General features: G+C 38.4%; 1 protein-coding gene across 1 annotated transcript in view; it reads right to left on the bottom strand.

Moving 5' to 3' along the window:
- Nucleotides 1–22,791, bottom strand: part of LOC122816738 (mucin-4-like) — a 544,109-nt gene that overhangs the window by 147,861 nt on the left and 373,457 nt on the right. Inside the window, exon 21 of the mRNA XM_044089732.1 lies at nucleotides 7,305–7,425. Within this exon, the coding sequence (XP_043945667.1) occupies nucleotides 7,305–7,425 (121 nt within the window). The remainder of the gene's footprint in view (nucleotides 1–7,304; nucleotides 7,426–22,791) is intronic.

Here is a 22,791-nt window from a genome sequence, read left to right as displayed (position 1 = left end):
ATTGTGGGCATTTAGGTGAATTCTTCGAATCAAATTTGTGAAGAGTGAGACGAGTATAGTAGGCATTATTAAATATCATCAGTTGCGTAAATACCAATTTTTGAAGGGATACTGACTTTAATGTTAGACTAAATGCCTCCAGTATCTTACTGTCATCTGCCAATACTAATTTCTCCTTCCAGTAATTCGATAAGAGAATGTGTTTATTATATTTCCTCTCTTTTATCAATTTATATGAGGCGGTTATATATTTTCTGTCCTGTAACAGAGCTTCCCACAGATTACGAGCTATATTTAAGCCCTCCTCTTTAAGTTCAGAGTTATTAAAATAATTTATAGCCAGATCTTTTAGTTGCCTCAACATTTTCATTGATTTGTGATTCAGTGAAATGGTCTTTAGTCAAATGGGTTTTAAGTCAAGTAGTCTTCAGTCAAAATTCTTTCAAACATTTCATTTTCAGTCAAGTATTGCTCAATCAAATGCTACTAAACCCATCTCTCTCTCTCTCTGTATATATATATATATATATATATATATATATATACATATATACATATATATATATATATATATATATATATATATATATATATGTGTGTGTGTGTGTGTGAATATATATATATATATATATATATATATACACATACACACACACACATATATATATATATATATATATATATATATATATATATATATATATATATATATATATATACATGTATATGTATATATAGATATACTTATATATGGGTTTGATCTTTTTATGTGAGTGGACATAAGATCAAAGTCTGGAAGTCTGTTTAGTTGGGAGAAACAGATGGTCAATGTGTGTGATATCAACAGCACCCAGGTAGGGGAATATGCCTTTTTCCCTGGAAGTGTGCAGTCTTAGAGTTAGTATATATAATTAGCAGGGGTGGATTGTTTGCCCCCTTGTAAAAACACTTGAGTTTGGTCTTGCCTTCATTAGTATCTGCTGCACGTCCTCTGTAAAAGAAAATTAAGACCTATCATCCAGGCAAGCAGGGAAGCAGTTGAAGTTGATTCTGGTCAGGGTGTATCAAATAGCCCTGTTCTTGTATGAGTAGTTCCATTTTGTGAGGAAGCTTATGGTAACTGACTCTGGCCCTTTCTAAAATAAGGGAGACCCACAGCTGCCTGGATAAGAAAGGGATTCACCACAATGACCTTTGGGGAATTCCTTCTGAATCTGCAGAAGTACCCTGAATATCAGTAGAATGGGTGAAAAAGCATAGGTAACATTCCTGTCAAAGGAAAAGAAAAGAAAAAGGCATCTGTCTTCCAGGCCTTCTTGAATGGAGTCCTGGAGCAGAAACTTCCCAGCTGATTATTTAGAGAAGCAGTAAATGGGTATACTAGAGGAACTCCCCACAGTTGGATCAAATCTTGGAAGACCACTTGATCTAGTTTGCATACATGAGGGTCGGCCCTCTCTGGTTCAGCTTGTCTGCTGCAAAATATTGCTCTGACAGAATGAAGGATGCCTGTAGAGTGAGATTGTGCTGTAAAGCTATGTCCCAAGCTAAAATGGCTAGTCTGCAAAGGGGGTATGACCTGTACTATATGACTGTGGTATTGTCTAAAACAACTTGAAGAGGTCCTGGGGGCCAAAATTGATTGAGAAGCTGAGTACATTGATCAAGTCTAGCATCTCTTTTATATTTATGTGCTTGCATCTTTCATAGTTTAGTACTAAGCTAACTGCCCTTGTGAGCCATTTTAAGCTTAGCCAATTATCCCTTGTGAGACTCAAACCTTGCACCTTGTGTTTGTAAGGCAAACACCTTAGCCATTAAGCCACCCTCCCAACCCACATAGTTGCGCAATTATTCCTTCTGAAACTGCTCCCTAAGCAAAGTCTGAGGTGTCTGTGATGACTGGCTATTTTGGAACAGGGAGGGATATGGGTGATCTGAATTTAGGAATATTTGCTGTTTTCACCAATAATTTTTTCTGTTAACATCCCCAGCACTGGGGTTTGAAAAGGCAAGGGATGTTGATGTTGGAAACAAAGAAACATCAGATAACACTGTGTCTTTATCATGTGGAGTCTTGCTAGGGTTATGATGAGAATCATAGATGTAATGAGATCCAAAATCCTAAGATATTCCCTCACAGTCACCAAAGTCTTAATGGAAAACCTTAGAAATAGATCTACATATAGAGCTATTTTTACATGTGGAAGAAAAGCTCTTTGAAATGATGTGCATAGCTGATATCTCAGGCAATCAACCCTGTGTGAAGGAGTCAAAAAGGACACCTAAATATTCTAGTCCAAAAGAAAAGAACCAAGAAGCACAAGTAGTGAAGGTAGAGGCCCAGGAACCACACAAACCAAAGTCCAAACCACAAAGCCAATTAATTGACAGTAAAAACAGACAAAATGCAGTCAAGCAGTTTTGGCTTTACCAAAGACTTCTTCAGACCTCGAGTGCTAACTAACTGTGAAAAGTAGAGATTCAGACTTTCTAGAAGAGAAACGTGACTGCCAAGGTAGGAGGGAAAAATAAAAGTTTCTTAAATAATCAAACTTACTACACAGACTGCCCTTCATTTTTGCGGGGGGGGGGGGGGTCCTGAATTGTTTTTGGTACACCCTTGCCTTTATGCAAAAATTGGCTGAGGAGTTAAAGACTCCCTTAGAAAAATGTAAAAACAAAGGGCAAAAATTCTATGAAACTCCCTAATCTAACTTACCATTTTCATCACAATGTTTGATTACCTCTACAGCAGTGGCACTTAAAAGTGAACCTCTATACAAAAGGGAAAACAAAATCTCATAATTCACATCCTCTTGGGTGGTTCTGAGAATGCAGTCAGGCAGTTTTCTGCAAAACAGTACCAGAGGCCATAGCCCTGGAAGAACTATCAAGTGAGTCTTACAAGCACTGTAAACAGAGCAGTGACTAGTACAATAGAAAACAATTAAATCATTTAAAGCAGATTTTTCCTCACAAGAAGAAACTTAAGATGAAACATTCCTCATACTTTGACAATTAGTCAGAAATAACAATTAGCATGTGAGCCTGACAATTTAAAATTCAAAAAAATCAAGGTTGCAGAAGCACAGACTATTTCCCGGGGTCTATATTATATCATCGAACGCTTAAAAAAGCGAACTCTGATTGATCGACCTAATTTAAGCAAAAGCTTACAATCTCGAACTGTCAGATCAGCGATTTTTTTCCCAGGGAAAATAATTGCTGATCCAAAACACATACACACAACACAAGCACACCAAACAAACAGAAATCCACACACATCCACCTAAAATCTGATACCTAACCCTACACTAAACTATGCACACACCACTAACTACCCACTTACCTTAATCCAAACCCTAACCCTAAGGTCCGTCACTATCGCACACTCACCTCACACGCTCCCTAACCCTAACTCACTTAAATCCACCCTAACCCTCATGTCCACTCAATCGCACACACACCTAAATCAAGCCCTAACCCTAACTCACCTAAATCACCCTAACACTCACATCGACACAATCGCACACTTACCTGAATCCGACCGGTAACTTTCCACCATAACACTGAAAATACCGAAGCAACAGAAACGGACAACCAAATTCTTTCCCTAGGAAAAAATTCGAGTTTCTGTTGCTTCGATATTTTGAAGTTTCATGAAAATAAGTTAGATCAATCAGCGTTCGCTTTTTTAAGTGTTCGAGGATATAATATAGACCCCATTTCCTGTACCTATCAATAATCTTTCCATCCTTATTAGAAAGACTAGGACTGTTTAGCAGCAGTAGGACTGACTAACACTAGCTGCTGGGTCAGATTTGGGAAGACTAAGGAACTTTATGCATTCTGTCTGCCCTTTTAGGAGAAACAGACTGGCTATCAGGAAAAATACAGGCAAAAACTCACACATCCTCCAACAATGACAGAACTGGAGGAATTGGTGAAGGTAATTCCTTTGTAACAGCTCATAAAATATTCTGAGGACTGGGAAACCTCAGTGTATTGTCAATGAAAACATTGACGTATTCTGGAAATTGTCTCAAAGAAAGAGAACCCCCAAAGGGAGAATCAAAAACTGAGCTTTCCTCTGAGTCACAAAACTGGTGACAAATGTACATGTTCCTTCATATTCATGTACAAATTCAGAATATTGAATCTCTTCAGGAAAAGAGGTGTCCTTCTTTCTTTTACCAGAAAGCAATACATAAGAACGATAAAAAATTAAATAAAACCCTGAGCCAAACCCAGTAAAGTATTCCTCTAAAAGAGAATTTAAGGAGGAGAAGATACCTGTTTAGTTTTCTTTTTCTTTTTTGACAGACAAAAATGGAGCTAACAGTGTTATAAATGGCAGCAACAGCTTACCCAGGGATGGGCCCTGCATTCTGACAAAACAGGGAAGTCTTCTCTGTTCCATCTCCAAGGATCAACCAGTGACTTTCACTTGCCCATTGAGAGGACCCCAACATCCATAGAGGATGCGACGAACCCCCAGTACCTAGTGGCTGTAGTCGCTACACCACAGGGATCCTGGGTAAAAGATGAGAAGTCTGAGGTACAAGTAATGGCCACAGCAGAGTCACCCAACTGTGGGTAAGGGAAATACCTACCCTGTTGTGGTAGCAAAGGCTGTTTGCTTAATTTTTAATTTTTGTGGCTGAAAGAAGGACAAACAATGGAACCTACAGTTTGTTCCATGGTCAAACCAAAAATAGTGTCTCTTTTCTGGGGAAACAAGCAGCAATAGCTGGTTAAAATTTTAAGTCTTCAAAGTCACTTTTTCATACAAAAACACAGTAAAACACATTTTAAAACATTTTTTTAAAAAATACTTTAAGCAACTTTTAAATTAACAGTCCAGCAAAGGAACAGCACAAGCCAACCCTTGATCCTCAAAAGCCTCGGAGAAGCATACACTTTGACAGCAATAAAGCTCTGAAGAGCTTGGCACTCAGACTTGTCTTTCAGTCAACTTAATAGTTTGGGCACTTGGAAGATTCCCTGAAGCTTTGGAAGCTGTCCGTCCGTTATACCCTTGGCAGGATATAACCATATAACTAAGGCTACTGCAGCAGTGATCAATATGATAAACATTAGTCTTTTATGCACCTCCCAACCCGCACTTATTGTATATACCAACTCTGGGATTGGTCCGCAGTGGGGAAAAGGTATACTCCCCAAATACCACTGTTTATGATATCACACAAAAAAGATGGCAATGTTCAATCACCTGATTTTCATTTGACTAAGCTCACTTTTTTTGTTGTATTCATCACACCTTTCCACCATGTCAATGATGCCCATATATGTAAATATGTTTATGTGCATATATGCATATTTATTTGAAAGACAGAAAGTGTAATATATACAAATACTCTGTAGAATCACAGTGTAATTTCTGTGTAATTTACTTACAGTGACTTCACACAGTACAGATTATTCACAGTGCCATCATATCATTTCAGCCACAATATACAGGATACTCACAATTAAGTTTAGGTAAAGGACTCAGAAGTCAACTCAGTCATTTATCGTTTACAACTTATACACATGTACAAATGCAGATATCTACATGTACATGTATGCATGTTTATATAGTAATAAAAATAACTGCTCAGACCTCGACTGTACATATATTTTATTACCTTACTACCCATATCAGTGGCAATTATTGTATATCCTACCCATATCATCACCAGTTTATGTACACTCCATCTCTATTATCATTACTACAAAACAACTAACTCTCATACATACATTTTAGCTACACTAGAAAACTAACAATGAGACACTCCATTCATGAAAACCTATAGGATCTAACTTGAGCTATGTTTCATATACAAAGTATGCAATCAACACCATCCCAATGAAATCCGATATATAAATAGAGAAAAAAAAAAAAACAGATAAATGGAATATATGGGAGGTTGAACTTGGTGTAATAGATGAATTATCTTGTAATGTAGACTTAATTTGGGACCTGTGGCTTTGCCAAGTGTAGCAAAACTATGAAACTTTTAGTTGCTGTGAACCATATACCACAAATTTATGTATGTGTGTGTATACTCACAGTATGTATTTTATGTGTGTGTGTATATATATATATATATATATATATATATATATATATATATAAAGAGATAGATATGTGTGTGTGTGTGTGTGTGTGCTTATGTATGTGTATTATAGATATATACATATGATTGACTTGTGTGATATCAACAACAACCATGTAAGGGAATATGTCCTTTATGCTTGGACTGTGTGATCTTGGAGTTAATGCAGATATTTATATGGATATAAAGATATATATATATATATATATATATATATATATATATATATATATATATATATATATATATATATATATCTATATATATATATATATATATATATATATATACACACACACACACACACACACACACACACACACACACACACACACACACGCACACAATTAGCAGGGAGTGTGGGAAGGTTACCCCCTAGTAAAACACTATGGCTCAAAATTCAACTCAGGTGAACAACTTACAGTTCAGTTCTTTACAAGAGGTAAACCACTGTCTTTGTCTATGAACTCACTCAGTGCCTCTTTTCAAGGTACAATTCCGCTATAACTTGACAGCCATTTATCTTTCATAATGAATATATACATACAGATACAGATATCGTCATATACATATCTGCATGTTTATGGATGTGTTTGTATCACATCTCTCTCTCTTTCAGATCATGCCTTTTATACTAATGCAATGTGACCTACTTCACTCAGGACAGGTGTGCATCCTCTTCCTAGACTGCAGCTCCGTATGCTATACCAAATGGGGGAACTATACCAGAGTAAATATGTAAATAAGAGTTACACACACACACACACACACACACACACACACACACACACACACACACACACATACACACACACACACATACACACACACACACACATTTTCATCCTGATACAGACACACATCCTGAAACACAAAAATTGTGTGTGTGCGTGTGTGTGTGTGTGTGTGTGTGTGTGTGTGTGTGTGTGTGTGTGTGTGTGTGTGTGTGTGTGTGTGTGTGTGTGTGTGTGTGTGTGTGCATCTAAATAATTTGGAGTTCACTATTCTTTTAAACTGTGTTACTTAGAAGTGTGTTTATAATTCGGATTACCACAATTTTATATTTCCAAGTTTCTTATCTTAGTATTGCATCTTATTTGCAGATTTTCTTAATATGACACTTGTTTTCTAATTCCACCATAATGGAATAACAAGCTCTACTTACCTCAAAAGTGCACTCACCTGACTATTACTTAGTGTCACATCTTTGACTTTCATCACTTGTATAAGCTGATTAATCTGATTACTGGTCAACGTAATTGCAGTTCCACAAGTGAATCCTTGCAACAAATTTGTGGAGAGCCTAAATTAAAAAAAAAATTCAGAACTGTTTATACTTTAAAGTAGTGTGATTTATTTTTTGTAGGAACCGTATTTGTAATTTTGTATAGAAGTTTATGTTTATGATGTGTAACTACTGTTATGGGAGGAATTATATATACTTCAAAACAGTCATGAACTTATTCTTAAAACTAATTCAGCAGCATAAGTAAGAAAGTCACTGGATTTTCTTTTCATATTTCATATGACCACCACCTACTGGGGCTGAGACAGTTGTCATAAATAAGCTGACCTGAAGAAGCCATCTCAAGTTTTCCAAATTAGAACAGAAGTTCAAAGTGTTGCATTTCAATAAATGTAATCATGTATTTGTTATTTGTACTATCTGATTAGTGGATAAATAGAGCAAAAACACTGTGTATGGTGGTCTGCCACCATATACGATCTTTAACCAAAGAGAGCTCTCTAGAAGAATTGTACACTAAATGACATCCAGCTTTGTGCAGCTAGTTTATTTAAATCTATATATGAGTATAACATTCCCTATAAATTAAGAAAATATAACCTGTAACTTACTTTCCAGAAGGTGGCATGGATTAAATTATAATGATCATTTAAAACTGCCCTTAATTCAGTACTAAGAAGGTCATGGCCTACTTATATCACACCATTGAAAAATACATTTCATTAGATGCAGCTTCTTAGTCTTTTACTATTATGTTCAGTCTATAAGCTGTCCATATATCTTTCTTTGAATTTTCTTTGACATCTGGAGAATGCGGTAGGACTTTTTTCTCTGACAATTTAATTTTCTTTTTAGAACAGTTCTTGCTGCAGTATTGATTTTTTTTTAACCCCAGCTTCAGCAGCATCTTTTTGCAATTCTTGGCTTTCACAGTTGTCAAAGTCTGTGTTTTCTTGTGACAGTACTGGTCCTGACACTTCTGACTGCTGCACTTAATTTGACTTTGATGCATTTGCCTTGTGCACAATTCTTTGATTCATCCTGCAGAGGTTTCCATCTTCAGAGACATGTGGTCTTTGTCTACTGGTTTTATAGGTTGCAAGCTTTCCCACAGCATCTGTATTCTTATAGTTTTGATCCTAAAAATCTGAACGTCTCCTGTAGTTTCAAAATGAATAGCATTTCCATTTCTGCTGATTTCTTTCCAGAATGTTGCATCCTTTGTGTTTATTTGGAAATCAGAAATGTAGGTCAAATAGATCATTTTTTCTCACCCTTTTGTCACTTAACAGATTTATTGGGAAGAAACTGAATCCCTGTAATTGCTAGATGACTATCCTCATAGTCTTTACTGTAGTTCATTCTGAAGACAGTCTTCACTATGTGTATAATTCATTCCATTTGCAGATCAAACAGCAGATAGCTTGATGTTGTGTGTCTGAATTATGTCTAATGAACAAATCTGAAATCCTTACTTTTGCATTGTATGTCATTGTGAGATATAACAACATCAGGTTTTCCCTGTCCCTAGAATATGATCGTTAATGCAATAATCGTATTTGCTTCACCTGTTAGTTTCAGTATTTCAGGGAACTTGGAATAATAGCAGTACACAATTCCATGGGCAACCATTTGAAAAGAAATTTTCACAAAACTCAGCATAATGGAGTATAAATTGCAGAGTCATGCCAAACAAGAGTGAGAGTTCTAGAGTCAGGATATCAGACTTTGACAAAATGGAACAGTACTTTAAAACAGTTGTACAACAAAAAATGAAGCTAGTGTAGATTACCAGTTGGGATATATGAAAACAGCCATCACGAAAGCATTGGACCTTTACGTAAAATAAATATGCATTAAAAAAGTCCAGAAATCCAAAAATGGCTGTCTAAGTCTTAATTGATTCTGTCTCTGGTCTTTTCCAAATTTCCTAGTTTAGTAACATTCTCCATGCTGCACACATTCATTTAGTTTGTAATTGTAAAGCTCTCTTGCTAATTTAATACTGACTACTATTTTCGGCTTTAAATGCAGAAATTAAAGGTTATAACTTTAGGGATCAGCATGATGCTCGTCAAGAATACAGCTGCTGTTTTCCTTTATTTATGCCTGTTAAGACAGGAGTCGAGAATTAGAAACCGTTATCCACAACCTCACTTAACAAATGTCTACCTCCTGTAAGCCGATTTGTCTGATACAGTTCTAAATGAAAATACAACCTCTCCTCCTTATTTATTTTATTTATTTATTTGCAGTTTGTTTACCAGGGTGGTCCATTGGACCTTGAGGAGCCCGTTTTCAATGGATTCCTGGGGAGAAAAGCTCCAAAGTTACAACTAGTTAAAATAACAGTATCACAAATACAAATACAATACAATACAATTAAAAAAAAATGAAAACAAAAATAAAATAATTCTAAGTTACACAGAGCTACTAAGAAGTCATAACTGTAAATTTACGAGGTACTGATACAGCGGTTAAGGAGAATTTAGAAAATAAAAATGTCAGAGTAGATAAAGTATCACAGTTTTAACAAAAATCAAATGTCAGGGTAGATAAAGTATCACAGTGTTAGATGTCAGAGTAGATAAAGTATCACAGTTTTAATGATAATGAAATGTCAGGGTAGATAAGTATCACAGTATTAACAATAATCAAGTTAGTTCCAGCTGTAAAAGGTAGTGCAAAGGACCCCATATAATGCATTAAGGAGGAATAAAGAATGACAGCTTGTTAAGAAGGTGTCAGCAGAAGTGTTTGAAGTAGGAAGGGTTATAGATAAAGATATTATGTAGGATGAAAGCAAGAGCATTCCCACAGTGATATTAGGTGAGAGCGGAGAAGAGATTTAAAGCTAGAGAGACTGTTGAGAGGTGGGAGGGAGCTCCAGTGCCGTGTGAGGCAGAAGGAAAGAAGATGTTTGCCAGGTGGGCAGGAGGGTTTACGCAGTTCAATTTGATTTTGTTGGTTGGATCATAGGCATCTGTTAGGAAGATGCATTTTAAAGGTTGAGATGAGGGAGGGACAGAGAGAAGGATGACATATATGTTTATGTGCTTGGATGAGTTGTGTGTAAATAAGATAATTGGGGAGTTCAAGCCATTTCAGTTGGTGTAGGGAGGTACAGTGATGGGTGCTGGATCTGTGGCCAGTTGCGAATTTTGCGATCTTATAGTAACAGGAGGAGAGTTTAGATTTGAGGGAGAATTGCAGGTCAATAAGGACAGAGGCTCCATATAGTAGGGATGGGATTAGGAAGGTGTTGGCAAGAGTGTGCCTGGTAGGGGGAGAGATAAATTGGCAATGATGATAAAGCATGCCCAGTTTTTTGTGTGTGTTTTTTTTTATATTTGCCAGCAAATGGTTGTCAGACTTTAGTTGGTCATCAATTAGGATACCTAAGAGTTTGGCAGTGGAGACAGATTCAAGAGAAGTGTTATCTTTGCTGGTAATAAGGAAAGAGTGTTTATCTAGGATAATGCTTTTGAAGGGGTAAAATAACATCAGTTTAGTCTTATTAGCATTTAGTGCTAAATGGTTCTGGAGCATCCATAGCTCTGTAATAGAGGATGCTTCTTGGGTAAGTTTCATTAGTGTAGAAGTGCAGGAAGAAGAGCAGATTACTGTTGAATCATCTGCGCATTGAATAAGTTTAGAGTTTGGGATGGCCTGGTGGAAGTCATTGATGAAGATGTTAAATAGAAAGAGACCTAGAATTGAGCCTTGGGGTACATCAGTGGGTGGGAATTGGAGAGGGGAAATTGCTTTTTTCCACTTAACTGCTTGTTGCCTATTTGATACGTAGCTGGTGAACCAGTTAATAGGGGAGTGGGATACGTTTAGTTTACAGAGCTCAGTAAGAAGAAGATTATGAGAAATGGTGTTGAAAGCTTTAGAGAGGTCAAGGAGAAGGGTGGAAACAATGTGACCAGAGTCACGGGCCTTGTTTACAGTTTCAAGGAAGGAGAGGAGAGCTGTGGTAGCACTATGGCCAGGACAGAATCCGTGCTGAGTGGAAGTTAGAAGGTTATTGATGAGATTGGGTAGGAGTTGTAGATGGAAACATTTTTCAAGAATTTTAGAGATGGGGGATAGGATAGTGATGGGACGGAAGTTGGAGATGTCATTATTATTGCCATCCTTGTGGAGTGGAATAATATAGGCCTTTTTCTAGATTTGGGGAACATGGCATTCAGAAATAGATTGATTTATTAGGATGCTGATAGGGTAGGTTATGGTTTCTGCAGCAGTCTTTAGGAAGAAGGAGGGTATTTCATTGGGAGCATTAGAACATGGTTTTAGTTTTTGAAGAAGTTTCTTTATAGTAGAAATGGGAATAGGGTCAGGGCAAGGGTTTTCTTTTTTACCTGGGCTTAGAAGGGAAGAGATGCCATCCCAGAATTTCTTGGGGTTATTGTTGTGTTTGGTTTGGAGAGTGGAGAAATAGCTTTTATGGTCACTGTTAATGAGTTTTTTTGCTTTGTTGTGAAGTGATTTATATTTGTTAAGGGAAGTGGAAGTTTTAGTTTTATGATAGTGGTTCCAGGCTTTATTGCAGTTTAGCATAGTAATTAGGGTGTTCCTAGTTAGCCAAGGGATGGATTTACTTTTTAATTGTTTAGTTCTTAAGGGAGAAAAGCTTAAGAAGGTTGTATTGAAGTAAGTAACCACGTTATCCAGGGGTAAAGTCATTAATGGGGTGTTGGAGAAAGCATTGTGGTTAAAGTTTTTTTATGAGGCAAGTGGAGATGTAGGAGTGGGATAGTTGAAGGAAGGAAGGAAGGCGAAGGGCAAAAGTAGGAAGATGGTCTGCAAGTGGATCTGGAAGGGTGCCGCTCTTGGAGAAGTAGTGTGGATGGGAAACTAGTATCCAGTCTGAGGTGCTACCAGATATGAGGTCTTTAGAGGGCCTGGTTGGGGAGTTAATAAGTTGCATGAAGTTATAAAGATTGTTATTGAGGGATTTGGTTGGGGATTGTATATTATCCCAATTAATGTTAACATCCCTGAGGATTATGGTTTCATTTGAGATATTAGATGAGAGCCAGCAGAGAATGTCTTCTAAGACAGGGATGTTATCACCTGGAGGGATGTATAGGATGGCTATGCAGATGGATTTATGTTTGTTTATTTGAAGAAGGGCTAAAAGTAATTCAAGGGGTGACTGAGAGGTTTGAGGGGAAGAGGAGACTTACACCTCCCCCCTTTCTTATTAGTTCTGTCATGTCTGATAATACTACAGTTAGGTGGAGTAAGTTCTGCGTCTTTAATGTGTGGCTTGAGCCATGTTTCATTTCGTCTAATGTTTACAGTAAAATTCAAACCCCCTCATGTCCCTCTTCATCACTGTCATATAGTTATCATGATTCAGTACACCAACTGATCGTGCAAAGAATCAGCCTAGTTAGAATCTTCACTGTGTAATACCTTAAATCTCTTGTAGTGGAAGCCCATGGGATATATGCAAGTAACCATTTAAGGACATATCAGTGTTTCATCCACATGGCTTCTGAATGCCCTTGACTTTTTACTTTTTATGCCTTTATGGGTACAGTCAAGACACTAAAACCAAGCCATAGGTAATTTGTGACTCCTTAGCTCCTTCAATGTAAAAATAAACGTAGGGCAGATGTATTTCACTGGTGATGGATGAGATTTTAAGATTCTTAAGCATGTCAGGTATATCAATGTGTCTGATGCTGCTCTGGAATACCAAGCCCTTACACTTAAAGAACTGAAATATATTACCAGGTAACTTTTCGGATGATCACAGAGTTTTAGTCCTGCTAAATTTGATGTATGCAGGCATATATAAACTGTTGCGTGGTTTAGGAGCAATAAGTAAACTATTTGAGAAATCTTTCAAAGAAATTGTAAAGACTTTAGAAGTGTTTGATAAAAAGCCTGGTAACTGCAAAAGGTTTAGAGATTATGCAGCACATTGTACCTTGGAATGATTACCCAGAATACTAAATGATGTTGTTACATGAGATTGTTATGTGACCTAGTGCTCTCTGTAATTGTAGCTTCCTGTACTGTACTGCTGCTAGAACTTCACTGAGTCCCGGCTCTGACTACTTTAACAAGCATGGGTTTTTTACTGGTTTAAAGGGGAAAGCACTAGATAGCTAGATCATTTAATTACTTCCATGTATGAGTTGCTGCCATGTTCATTTCATTAATTCCATTTATAAGACAAGGTGCTATGCCTTAATTTCTTCCATACCACATTTTTGCAGGAAGAGAGTTAGGGAATAAAAGAGGTGATAGTTCACCTTACAAACAGAATTAAATAAAAGGAAAAAAGCATGAAAGACTGTTGCATTCTCAGTTCAAGTGACTAGCAAACTGCACTACAGTCATAACATTCTCAGAGCTATGCAAATACACTGTTGAGGTCCAATGTAATGCACTAATACTGAATACTTAACGTTCCCTAAGAGGAGCCAATGCAACAAACCATTTTAGAGTAGCAGACATAGCTGTATAGACTGATAGAGCATTGCTACTTTGACAGATATACTAAGAAACAGATGTTTGTGTGTGCAGAGCTGGATCCAGCCTTAGGCAACCTAGGCAGTCACCTAGGGCCTGCTGGCTGGGGAGGAGCCCACTAGCCAGGGGGCTGCCACAACTTTAAAAAAAAAAAAAAAAACTTACACGTCTTGTTTCAGAGCATTGTTTTTTAAAAATGCACTCTCCATTTGTGTTTGCAATGCAGATTTACATTCCCTCTTTCTTGGTGTGTTGAAGCACACACATTTCATTCATGGTGTTTCTACTTCTTCATTCCATGTGGAATTTAAACACACTTGCTGATGAGACATTCCTGCTGCTTCTTCTGTCCGTGTGGAATTTAAAGCTGACAAGACAGACATGAAACAGTATACTCCTTTATTAGGGTGTGTGTGTGAAATGCCCAAGTTACGGGTGGAGTGTTAGTTAATTTTTTGCTCAAGCTCAAACTCTGCACCTTAGTTACAGGAGACAAGAGCCTGAATCCTCTGCATCAACTAAAAGATTACTAAAGAGTTTCAGTGCATTTTCAAGGAATTGTGAGCTTCAAGGGAAAAGTTCAACTGTCTTGTTTAGCAAATGGCTATCACTGTCTGTGCTATAGAATTTGAAAGCAGTGCTGGTAGCATAACAGGTAGAATACCTGCCTGTGGTGCAGAAGGCTGTGGGTTCTTCTCCCACACCATGTAAATGGATTGCTGATGCTGTGGTGTACTCTAAGGGGGGATGGGGGTGCTGCACTCCTGTGAAATATAACTTAATAAGTATCCCTATTATTATGTGGGACGTTTCTCACTTTGTCTTAAAAGTTTCTTGTTCAACATTAAAAGGGTCTGTTTCATCTTTATTATTTAAATTGTTTTGTGGAAGAACTACTATGGCAGGGCTAACCACCCAGCAGTGTAAACCTTGGCTCTAGATGATTGTCACTGTTGAAGTGAAACCCCGACCCCAAGGGCAAAAACGGGAGAAAGGTTCTGTGGATGGATGGATGGGGGTGCTGCACTCCTGAGAGTGTCCTTCTTTGGGTGAGATGGCTAGTTACTATGAACCTGTTGTCAGTTTTCTAGCCATTCTCTATTGCAATATTACCAGCTTGTCTTTTTTTTTATTTTTAATGTAATACAGACCATTTATTTTTCAAGGGCAGCAGGCACTGAATTTGTAGATGAAACACTAAAATATAAAGTTGTTTGCCAGCAGCAACCTTTTCCTTAATTACAGCTCTCTTTAATGTGGAATTATTCAGATGACTTTTACTTCTGCAGAGATTGTGTATATTAAATTATATTAGTGGATTGTAATGACAGAAGTCTGAGTGGCTTTTTGGTCAAATGTTTTGTTTCATTGCTTACTAGGAAAATGATTAAAACTACAAATTTAAAACACACTTTAACAGGTGGTGCTGTATTATATAAAGAATATTATTTAGGACAAAATTAATTACGAACGCAGGATGCTCCCCTATTAAAAAACGCACTTTATTAAAAGAATATTAAATTAACAAATATTATTTAATACAATTAGGAATGTGAATCAAATAAGAGGAACATGTATGTGTGGGCCTAAAAATGTGTGCAAGGAACCTATTGTTTGAAAACAGCCCTAAGGTAAACTTAATCTGCCACTGGCCAGATGCATTTTCTTTGAATGCGACTTTCAATGTCGCTTCAATGAATGTGAATTTCAAGGCAGAGAAGTTTACTGTTCATGCTAAGTCGGTTTTCACTGTGGGGCTGTATTGTTTTGTTTTGCTAATGGCTATCAGTGCCCGTGCCTTAAAATCTGAAATAAAGTTTTAAATTAAATCCAAATCTCTAATCATTGTAGAAGTAAATAAGAAAATAGAATGCACACTGACAGGTTTGAATAGTGTTTATGGTAACTGGGGGAATATCAAGTAACGGGACACTGATTATTGAATGGTTGCTGTCATGAGGGCAGGGGGGCTGCTGTGTGTATCTGTGGGGATGCCTAATCCATTACCCTGCCTAGGGCCCCATTTCACCATGATCTGGCTCTGTGTGTGTGAAATATTTTCTGAAAACACACAAAACAGAGCAGTTTAAAAGGAAATTGTGACATTTTTTGAAGTTACAAATATGGTATTAAAAATGGAAATTGTCATTTCAAGTAAATGTGTGCATAGCACGTCACTTTAATGCATCTCTTCTTTCACTGTTATTTACCTAGCCCTGCATTACTACCAATTATACGACCCCCCCCCATTAATATACCAAAACGTGCACGCTGATTGGTTAGCATGCACTTTGTAAATCAGACTTATACTAATGAAAAAGGACCGGTCTCCCGGACTTTTTCCATTAGTATAAGTCTTTTTTTTTTCTTACAGCAACGGAGAAAGCAAGATCTCCGTTGCTTTTTAGAAAGTGTCTCACTATGTTAAAAGAGTTTAACATAGCGAGACAGCTTTAAAAAAGCAACGGAGAAGGGAAGATCTCCATTGCTTTTTTAAAGCTGCCTCACTATGTTAAACTCCTTTAACATAACGAGACACTTTCTAAAGCAACAGAGAAAGCAAGATCTCCATTGCTTTTTAGAAAGTGTCTCGCTATGTTAAAGGAGTTTAACATAGCGAGACAGCTTTAAATAAAACAACGGAGAAAAGAAGATCTCCGTTGCTTTTTTTAAAGCTGTCTCGCTATGTTAAACTCCTTTAACATAGCAAGACACTTTCTAAAAAGCAACGGAGATCTTGCTTTCTCCGTTGATTCCACCCACTGCTCTGATGTACTGCGTAAGCATACACATGCACAGTACATCAGAACAGCCGCAGAATACTGGACAGCTGTGGAAGGGCAGCAAGGAGGCATTATACAATGCCATTATTTAAGAAAACTAAGTATTTTTTTTCTTAAATAATGTCATTGTATAATAGCAATAACCCACTTCTGGGTGTGGGCAATGCTGTATTTACCCATGGTTGTCTTTGTTTGGCCACTCGGGCTTCGCCATTGTGACCAAACCACGCCAACCATGGGTAAATCCAGCATTAACCACACCCAGGTGTGGATTATTGCTAAATTATTGTCTGCAATGATGTTCCTTTAACAGTACATAACATTATTATGATTCAGTGTAAGTTAATTCCTTCTATAGCCTGTACATACTCATCTCATACATTTTTCTGAATATGCTATTGTATTATTTCTGTTACACTTGCAACCCAAGCTGACCCTGCAAATGGTCATGTCTGATCATTACTCCACCCCTGTAAAGAAAACAAAAGAAAAGAGACAAATAAACAAGGCCTGCAAGAATTACATCAGAATACACAGACTATACTGTTTTTCTTCCTTCTTGTTTGTTCATGCTTTTAGGCAGTCCCAGTGACCCATCCATCACAGTGTTTACCAGCTCTTCCATCCACTCCTACACAATGTGGATCTTAAGGGCATCCTTGGTGTAAGGCTTGCAACTGCTTCTGCCAAGGGTTTTTTTTTTATTTAATAGCTTATCCTCTGTTCCACCTTACCTGTGTTCATCTATTCTGTATGAGACCTACTGCCTCCTGCTTATGGTGATTTTGGGTCTCTTGAAAAGATAAACAAAGCAGGGCTGTCCTCTTAATGCTTTCTTTTCTCTGGTTATAAGTATTAAACAAACAAAAATTAATTAATTATGTGGTGTAACTTTTAAGGTAAGGGCTGGTGTTCCACTTGTAGGGTCTTATGCAGATGATTTAGTGCAGCAGTCATAGCTGGTGCACTAATGTATAGTGGGAATTTGTACTGTCTATGCCAAAGTGCAGTTAAGAAACAATTCAGAGACACCAGCCTTGTCTAGGAGTAGTAATTTCAAGTAATCTGAGAAAGTATGCAAATTAATGTATAATGAGATCTAAATGAGGAATATTTAGAAAATATTCAACTGTGTTACACAAATTAGGAACGCTTCCTGCCTTTGTTATGATTCACAGTTGCTTTCTGGTACACATGTGGAGTCTCATCTTTATGATATACTATTGTGGGGAGGCATGGGTTTATTGCTAGATTAACTTTTTCTCATTCTGTGATGTACATCTCCAATTTGCCAAAACCAGGTGCACTTAGAGGTGCCCACTGGCTAAAATGAAGAACATCTAGACAAAGTCTGACATATTCTGTGACAGGGATGTTAACAGAAAAACTTTGGATAGGCTGGGTATTTCATGGGCTTCTGCCACAGGGACATTAACAGAAAAACTGTGGAGAGGTTGGGTATTTCACAGGCTTCTGCCACAGGGACATTAACAGAAAAACTGTGGAGAGGTTGGGTATTTCACAGGCTTCTGCCACAGGGACATTAACAGAAAAACTGTGGAAAGGTTGGGTATTTCACAGGATTCTGCTACAGAGACATTAACAGAACAACTGCGGATACATTGGGTATTTCACAGGGTTCTGCCGCAGGAATGTTAACAGAAAAACTGTGGAGACATTTGGTATTTCACAGGCTTCTGTCTTGGGGATACTTTCCAGTTTTTTGATGTACTCTTGCCATATGTGGGTCAGTACATCTATTTCGTAGTGTCCCCTCAGGGCCAAGCCAGTGCCGTACTTTCCTTCTACTGGTTGGCATACTTTCCTAAGGTGCTTGGTGTGACAGATTGCACCCATATTGCCATTAGGGCCACATTTGGAATGCTGGGAAGCATACTGGAACACCACTATAAAGAAAAAACTAAGGGTAATGCTACTCAATGCTAGAAGTCTAAATCTCAAAATGCACTCACTCGAGGCACTCCTTAGAATGGAGAACATCGATATCTGTGCAGTGACTGAGACCTGGTTCAAAGCTCCAGAGAGCACCCCTGCACTACCAGGCTATAACTCATACAACACATTTTGGCCATGTAACCTGGACCGAAACAGCAAAGAGGGAGATGTGTCCATATTCATTAAGGATATCTACACCTCCAGGCTAGTTGCTCAGCATAATGCATCCGAGGTTATCCAAGTGCAACTAACTATGGGCAAAACTGCAATCCAAATTGTAGCTTGCTACAGATCCCCCACCATGCCCCTGGATTCCCACTCCTCTTTTCTTGATGTACTGGAAAATATTAGGGTTCAACCAAACACCCTAATAATGGGCGACTTCAACTACCCCACCATTAACTGGGTAAACTACTCGTGTACCAACTCCTTAGCTCAATGCTTTCTGAAATTCATAAACTCCAATGCCCTGGATCAACTTATCCACACCCCCACCAGGGGCAACAATATCCTAGACCTAGTCATTACCAACATGAGTGAAGTCAACTCCTCATTGGTCCGATCCGACCATAAGCTGATCACCCTTGATATCCACATCCCACCCCCATTAAGGAAACCATGGTAAAAAATCTGTCTAAAGCCAACTTCATGCTTCTTAAGACAGAAGTGGTGAACTTCATGACACCCATGCAAATGGACAATACAGTTACAATTGCTGAATCCTACACAAATGCACTCTGTAAGCACTTACACGAGTGCATGGATTGTGATATCCCAAACAGAACCTACAAGCTATCCTCCAAAAAAAGGAAGCCAATCTGGTGGTCCCCTGCCATAAACAAACTGTACAACAGAAGGAAGAAACTGTTGCAAAACAATGTAAAATCCCATGAGTGGAGGAGCTCCGTGGTCAGCCTCAGTAAGAAGCTGAGATCCCTTATAAGATCCTCCAAAGTTAGCTACAAAAACAAAATCACCACTAATTCTATGGACAACCACAAAGCATTCTATAGCTATGTCAAGAATCTTGATGGCAACACCCAGTTCTGCTCTGAGTTACAGCACAATGTCATGAAAATTACAGAACCAAGTGATATTGCCAACATCCTGGCAGATAGGTTCAGTGCTAACTTTACTGCCCTCTCACCCCGTAAAGGGCCCATATCTATATAGGAAGAATGCAGAGTCCCTGTAATCACAACTACTCAGGTAAAAGCTGCACTCTCTAAAGCCAAAAACACAGCATCCGTGGGACCGGACAACATCCCAGACTGTGTTTTACATGAACTTCAGAACAAACTGGCTCCCCACTTAAGAATCAAGTTCAATAATAGCCTTGCATCAGGCTTTGTGCCCACTGAATGGCGCACGGCAACAGGTTTTCCACTCCACAAAGGGGGAGTCACCACTGATCCCGGGAACTATCGAGCTGTTAGCCTGATGAGCCTGGTCTGCAAGGCCATGGAACGTATCGTCATGGAACTCATAAACAAAGACATTGGTAACCTTCAAACTCTGGATCCCACCCAGTTCGGGTTTGTGAAAGGCAGATCATGCCTCCTGATCCTGAGTGACTTCTTTGAGGCACTCACCATAGCTGTAGATGAGGGTAAGGTGGTTCATACAGCCTATCTTGACCTCGCCACGGCTTTCGACACCATCCCCCATTCTGGAATTATAGCTAAACTCAATAAACTAGGTATAAATCCCTATGTCACAAGATGGGTTGCCAACTGGCTCACTGACAGTACCCACACTGAAAAAGTTGCAGACTCCAAATCTGACCTCAAAGCAGTGACAAGTGGAGTACCACAGGGTTCCATCCTGGGACCTCTCCTGTTTTGTATCTACTTCTCTGAAGTACAGGCTAACACAGAAGGCCTCTGGCTAATGAAGTTTGCAGATGACTGCAAACTAGGAGCCATAGTCAAGTCCCCAAATGATGTGGACATCCTACAGAAGGGCCTCACTGAGGCAGATGCCTGGTGTCAAAGCCATGGCCTCAAGCTCAATACCAAAATGTGCAGTGTCATTCCCTTTAGTAAAAACTCTGTACCCATGAAGTACCACATAGGCAGCAATCTACTTAACACCGAATGTGTGATAAGAGACCTTGGGACCCAGGTGGACAGTAGTCTCTCCTTTGATAGTCACATCGCCACAGTAGTCAAGACGTCCTTCTACATGGCACACCTCATCATAAAAAGGTCCTCATCCAGGAAAAAAGAGGTGATTATTCCCCTCTACTTGACACTCATTAGACCCATTATAGAGTACAACGCACCTTTTGGAATGTACCTCACAAGACATCTGCAGCAGCTGGAAAGGCCACAGAAGTACCTCACAAAGAAGATTACTGGCCTCAAACAAATGCCCTACACTGACCACCTCAAAAAACTCCAGCTTTACTCTGTAGCATATCGCCTACTCCGAGGTGATCTCTGTCTAACATATAAAGCTATGTCAAACCCAGAGCTGCTGGACATGCTACACCTAAAGAAATCCCAATCCCTCCAAGCTACACGCTCTAGGGACCTAAACCTTGTCACCACAATAAACAGAACTTGCTGGAGGGATAGATTCCTATCCCAGAAACTTCCCATACTATGAAACAGGCTACCCATCTATGTCAAGCAAATTTCTTCGTTAGCACTCTTCAAGAAAAATCTTGATGAGTGGATGGGAAATAGGAAGTACACCCTGGGGATCACTTCTGTGGTTCTGCTCGACAGTGGCACAGGAAAATAACTTTCTTGGGTGGCGTAAGCCAGGGAACCTTGTTGGCTAGGCTTACATAGGCCCTTGGGCTAATAGCCTAGTACCTACCTATGAACCTATGAATGGGAATGGCTACCATTCCATCCACTGCCAAGTACTGTGTGATGCATAGGGGTGCATAACAAACTTGCTGGCCCAGCATCCTGGCACTGCTGAAAAATCTCATATTTGGTACACAAGCATAAGCACAGCTCATCCAGTCAGTGTGCATAAGCATCATTCTCATCTCAGTCACACTCTAGCATGGTATAACGTGTGCATGGCATGTGTGCTTTTCTACTACTGTTAAGGACAGATTTAACTCTGGCTGTTGTCACTCATCATTTTACCTTATTTCTACCGCACAGTCCCTACAATACAGAACATATATCATGTCAAAATGCAGTAATTCACAACATTCTCTGATGCATTTTTTCAGAACTGGTTGTGTAAGCCCCTCTCAACCCCCCACCCTCCAAAAAAAAGTGTTGCAAGAATGAAATCCAGCAAATATGTTGTAAAGAAGTCTTTTTCATCATACAGCTTATATCTAAAGGTATTAATTCCAGGTCTAGGGATGCAATTGTTCCATTGTACTCGGCACTCATTAAGGTAATCATTGTATATAATTTCCCTTTCAGTATGTATGTGTCGAAACACTTGTCACAACTAAAAAGATCACAACACTTCCTCACTAAAAATATTAAGGACCTAACTTATAAAAACTATTCGGATAATATCAAAGCCTTGTCCTTTTTTTTCTGTATCATACAGGTACTGAGAAGCGACCTTGCCTCATGTATAGATCCTCAACAAACTATTCTGTCAGACATATTATACCTTAGCAAGTCCAATGATATCATAAACACCCACTCAATAGATTTCAGTCTCTTTTGTAAAATAAATAGAACATGTTGGAGGGATAGGTATGTATCACAGAGAATACCACTTCTAAGGAACCATTTTCCACTCCTAATAAAGCAAAGTTCTTGTTTTATTCTAGGCAAATGTAATTTGGGCAAATGGATGGATAACTTCATCCCTGGTTTAGCACCCTTTCCCTAATGGATAGCGGAAACATATAAATGACTCAGCATATTCTTGTTCAGCCATCTCTGGACTATTCATATGCAAAATCTAAGGGCTAGAAATTACTATGGCTAGGCTTATTGGGATTCTGACAGATCAATAGCCTAGTAAGTACCTATGAACTTACAAAGCATATATGAGCACACTTTAAGACATTAAACACCCAACTGTAATTCCACTCTCAAAACATATTAAAAAAAAAATAATTATATATATATATATATATATATATATATATATATATATATATATATATATATAATCTTTATAAAATTCACAAAGCACAGAGGATGAGCGCTATCGTCTAATGACTAGACTTCATCAGATAAAAGCAATGGTACAA

The sequence above is a fragment of the Protopterus annectens genome, chromosome 12.part0 (genome assembly GCF_019279795.1).
Source record: "Protopterus annectens isolate FY-2018-M chromosome 12.part0, PAN1.0, whole genome shotgun sequence".
Taxonomy (NCBI): domain Eukaryota; kingdom Metazoa; phylum Chordata; order Ceratodontiformes; family Protopteridae; genus Protopterus; species Protopterus annectens.
Note: the sequence above shows the minus strand (reverse complement) of the source record. Positions and strands in the feature narration are given on the sequence as shown.